Source organism: Octodon degus, unplaced genomic scaffold, assembly GCF_000260255.1.
Source record: "Octodon degus isolate 3935 unplaced genomic scaffold, OctDeg1.0 scaffold00206, whole genome shotgun sequence".
In the NCBI taxonomy this organism is placed as follows: Eukaryota; Metazoa; Chordata; class Mammalia; order Rodentia; family Octodontidae; genus Octodon; species Octodon degus.
In genome coordinates this window covers 1463771-1467890 of record NW_004524782.1, presented here as the reverse complement: position 1 = coordinate 1467890, position 4120 = coordinate 1463771, and the positions used below count along the sequence as shown (strand labels likewise).

Sequence of the window (4120 nt, the reverse complement as noted above, 5' to 3'; positions counted from 1 at the left end):
AGTGAGACCCTGCAACAACCAAATACATTTATTTTGCTTGTTTGTTTGTTTTTTGTCTTTTAGGGTGTTCAGGGTCCCACTACTAGATCAGACTCGTAGTGATCCGCCTGTTTACAGCCTCCCGAGAGCTGGGATTACAGGGGCGTGCCACCTCGCCCAGTCGCAATTGCCATCTCAGGGCACCCTGGGGGCGGGGCCAGCACAGCAAATACAAAATTTTTAGACAAAGAAAGTAGAATTGTTGTTGCCAGGTGCAGGTGCAATAGAGACCCTTTCCTGGGCACAGAGCCCCCTCCTGGGGACAGGAAAGAAGTTCTGGAGATGGACGGTGGCAATGGCTGCACGACAGCATGACAGGAGCTCATGCCCGTGGCCTGTGCATGCAAAACACTTATAATGGCGAGCCCTCCTGTGCATTTTACCCCAGTCCCTACAAAAGTAAGCAAGTATTTGATCATCTGTGTCACCAAAGGAAAAAAAAATGAATGACCAATAACAAGATAAAAACATGTTCAACATCATTTGCCGTGGGGCACTTACAGGTCGAAGTCAGATATTACAGGCCCGCAGCACGTGCTTATTGGAATGGCTGAGAACACAAAGATAAAATTTAAAAATCCCAGTCATGCCAAATGCCGGAGCGGACAGGAGACAAGCCATGGAGCGCATGCAGTGCTCTGGGAATGCAAAGTGGCACAACCGCGTTGAAGAAGCGCCTGGAAGTTTCGTATGCACGCAAGCCTGCATTTGCCATTTGATCAGAGAACCTCTGCCTGCGTATCCACCGAAGTGCAAGCCAAACATGTCCACGCAAGCACCTGCTTGTTGTGTCTATGGCAGCTCTGAGAAACCTGAGAAACATCCAAGCGTTCCTCGGCCTGTCAATGCGTGCAAAATAGCCCTTCGTGGGAACAGTACAATACCTTCAATAACTAAGAGAAACACCCCATCACACAGAGGCCCCCTGACACGTTATGCCACATCAGTGAAGCCACACCGTAAAGACTGCGCTGAGTAAGATGGCAAATGATGTGAGCTGAAACCTCCCCCCAGTTTTTTATACAATCATCTCATATGAGTTGAACAGATGTTTTCTGAGGCATGTTTAACTGAGGGACACAGACCCGCTCCAGGAAAGGAAAGGCTAACCTGCAAGATGCTGAAAATTACCGCCGTCTACACCAGGCGTATGGCAGGAGAGTGGATAGGTTTCATCAGCTACTAAGGATGAGTTTCCCCTCCTGTGCCCTGTGAGGATGCTGCAGGGATCTTTTCCTGGAAGTGTCACTGACACTCGGATCTCAGTGCAGGAGATGACTGAGAAATAATACCATGCTCAGAATTTGTCAAAAGATCTGATATGGTGCCACGACAGATGTCAAACTCACAGTTAGCTCCTGTGTCTGATGTGGTCCTGAGGTTCCTGCATCTCAGAGCAGGGACTACAGCCGTAGGGTCCCTCATTGTCCCCACCCCCACTGATGCTATAGTTTGCTACATGTTTGCCAAATGAAGGGATGGATGGATGGATGGATGGATGGATGGATGGATGGATGGGTGAGTAAGGGTAATGGTTTGTGTCTAGTTGCCCCCCTAAAGCCTCGTGTAAATCAGGGGATAGATGTGACTGGAGGTGCACTGAGTGGCTCGAGGTGTGGGCCAGAAAGGCATGAACCATTAAACTGGCAGCACGCACATCCCCCCAGGCCAGTGGCCGCTCTAGTAGGTGTGGAGCTGGACATCCTGGACATGGTGGTGCCCAGCCTCTCCTCTAGACCCTGTAGCATGGGGCAGCAGTGTCTGTGACTGAGGCCACCCCAGGCAGAGAGGAGATGTTTGGAGAAGACAGAGTCACTGACCCTCTGTCCGGAGCAAATAAGGCTCTGAGGTCTTGCTATGTAACTCAGGCTGCTTTAAACTATGAAACTTCCAGTAACTGTGAGCTAACTAAACCTTTCCTTCCCTCATTTTGAGCGTCAGGTATTTGTCCCAGCAAAGAGAGGAGTAACTGAGACACTGAGTGAGTGAAGCCAGTGAGCAGGTACTGCCCTCTCTTCACCCAGGACCTCCCCTCACTCTTGCTCACGCAGACTCTGCTAAGCCCTGTGTCCTGCAGAACCCACCACCCCACAAACCTCCTCCACCAGCCAGGAGGTGCCCAGCTCCTGTTGGAAAAAATAATTGATCAGAAAACACCTCAGACAGAGAACAACTTAGATTGTCACCTGTGCCACCTGCCCATGATGTCTCCAAGATGCTGGGCCAGGCTTAGATTCTGAAGGACGTTGCTGTGGCTGTGTCTAGGTGTCCTTCCAAAGCCGTCACAGACGGGGCTACCTCGAGGGCGGCTAGAGTGTGTGACCCTGGGATGGATTCGTGGTGCAATGCTAGGCTCTAGGACACTAACAGTAAGGGTATGAGTGCTACCCACTCCACGTAGCCTGGATAATGTGAAGAGGGAGAAAGACGCTGTTAAGGTCCCCTGTTGCACTGCTATCTTCCCCCTGCCATGAACTGTTCTCCTCCGTGATGTCAGCCTACTTTGGAGCCAGCCCATTAAGGACTGAACCCCCTGCGATCTGTGGGCCACATGAACTTTTCCTTCCTTAACACTGGGCATTGGGTATTTTTGTCTCAGCAATGACAGAAAAGGAACTAAGACCGAAATGCTGGCCTTCCGGGCATGACGTGGTCTCTGCTTCTTGTCTGCTTTCCCCAAGCCGGGGTCTGGGGTTTCGGTCCTCTGTGACACAGGGACTCAAGCCCAACACAAGTACATCTGAGCTCCTCCTTGGTGTACCACTCTGGTCTTGTGCTACTCCCCAACTTTTATGAGTCACAAATCACTTCCACTTCACATACATCCTTCTCCACACCCTCCCAAGAGCCTGGAGTCTCCTGCTCTGAGATGCTGACACCTCTGCTGCTGTCCCTGCTGTGGACAGGAGAGTGGGCACAGGGGAAAGGGCCATCGGGCTGGGACAAGCTGATACCTGTTTTCCCTGCAGGATCCCTGGCTGATCTTCTGGGATTCCAACTGAGAGTGCCGGAGTCGGTGGTGGTGCAGGAGGGACAGAGCACCTTCATCCCCTGCAGTATCTTCTATCCCGGGACAAACTGGAATAGATCTACCCCAGCCTGGGGCTACTGGTTCAAGAAAGGAGTTAATATTTACCAGGATCCTGCAGTGGCCACAAATGACCCACGTCGTGATGTGTGGACAGACACAAGGGAACGATTCCAGCTCCTTGGAGACCCCAAGGCCGACAACTGCTCCCTGCGCATCAGAGATGCACAGAGAAGTGACACAGGAGTCTACTTCTTTAGGGTGGAGAGAGGGACATATGTGCAGTATAATTACCTGAAGAACCAGCTCTGTGTATTTGTGACAGATAAGGAATGAGGCTCAGAAGGCCACGTAGGTGCGGCCTGAGGGACCCAGGGCTGGGTGGGGATGGGATCCAGTGCTTCTCACTCTAGGGGACCAAGGGATGGGGCACTGGGCCTGCTTGGGGACAATGGCTGGCCTGGGGCAGAAGCAGCTCTGAGAGCCACCTGTGGGGTCCCCTCCAGGCCTAGGTGGTTCTCTGTCTCCCCCACCTCTAACAGAGACCCCTGACATCCACATCGTGGGGACCCTGGAGTCTGGTCACCCTGGGAACATCACCTGTGTGGTGCAATGGCCTTGTGAGCAGGGGGTGCCCCCCACCTTCTCCTGGATCAGGGTGAACCTCACTTCTTTCCTGGGGCCTCCAGACACCCCGCTCTTCAGTGCTCACTCTCAGCCCACAGGTAAGTGACCACGGCACCCACCTCACCTGCCAAGTGACCTTCCCTAGAGCCAGTGTGACAGTGCCCAGGACCGTGCAGCTGAATGTGTCCTGTGAGTGCTGGGCCAGGTCATGTTGGGCCCAGGGAGGAGAGGGATGGGGGCCATGGCGAGGCCAGACCTGGGATCCAGACCCTGTCTTGGAGGTACAACTGGGGTCAGATGACAGCCACCAGTCCCACAAGCTGCTCCTGGCCACCCACCCTCAATCAGTGACTGCTTCCTGTTCCAGATGCTCCACAGAACATGTTCATCCAGGTCTTCAGGGCCAACAGCACAGGTAGGGAAACC

The 4120-nt window shown here is 53.1% G+C and overlaps 1 protein-coding gene across 1 annotated transcript in view; it reads left to right on the top strand.

Moving 5' to 3' along the window:
- Positions 1–1156: 1156 nt before the first annotated feature.
- LOC101561225 (sialic acid-binding Ig-like lectin 14) overlaps positions 1157–4120 on the top strand; it is a 5971-nt gene continuing 3007 nt past the window's right edge. Inside the window, 5 exon segments of the mRNA XM_023704903.1 lie at positions 1157–1187; positions 3009–3392; positions 3601–3752; positions 3754–3883; positions 4062–4109. Of these exon segments, the coding sequence (XP_023560671.1) occupies positions 1157–1187; positions 3009–3392; positions 3601–3752; positions 3754–3883; positions 4062–4109 (745 nt within the window).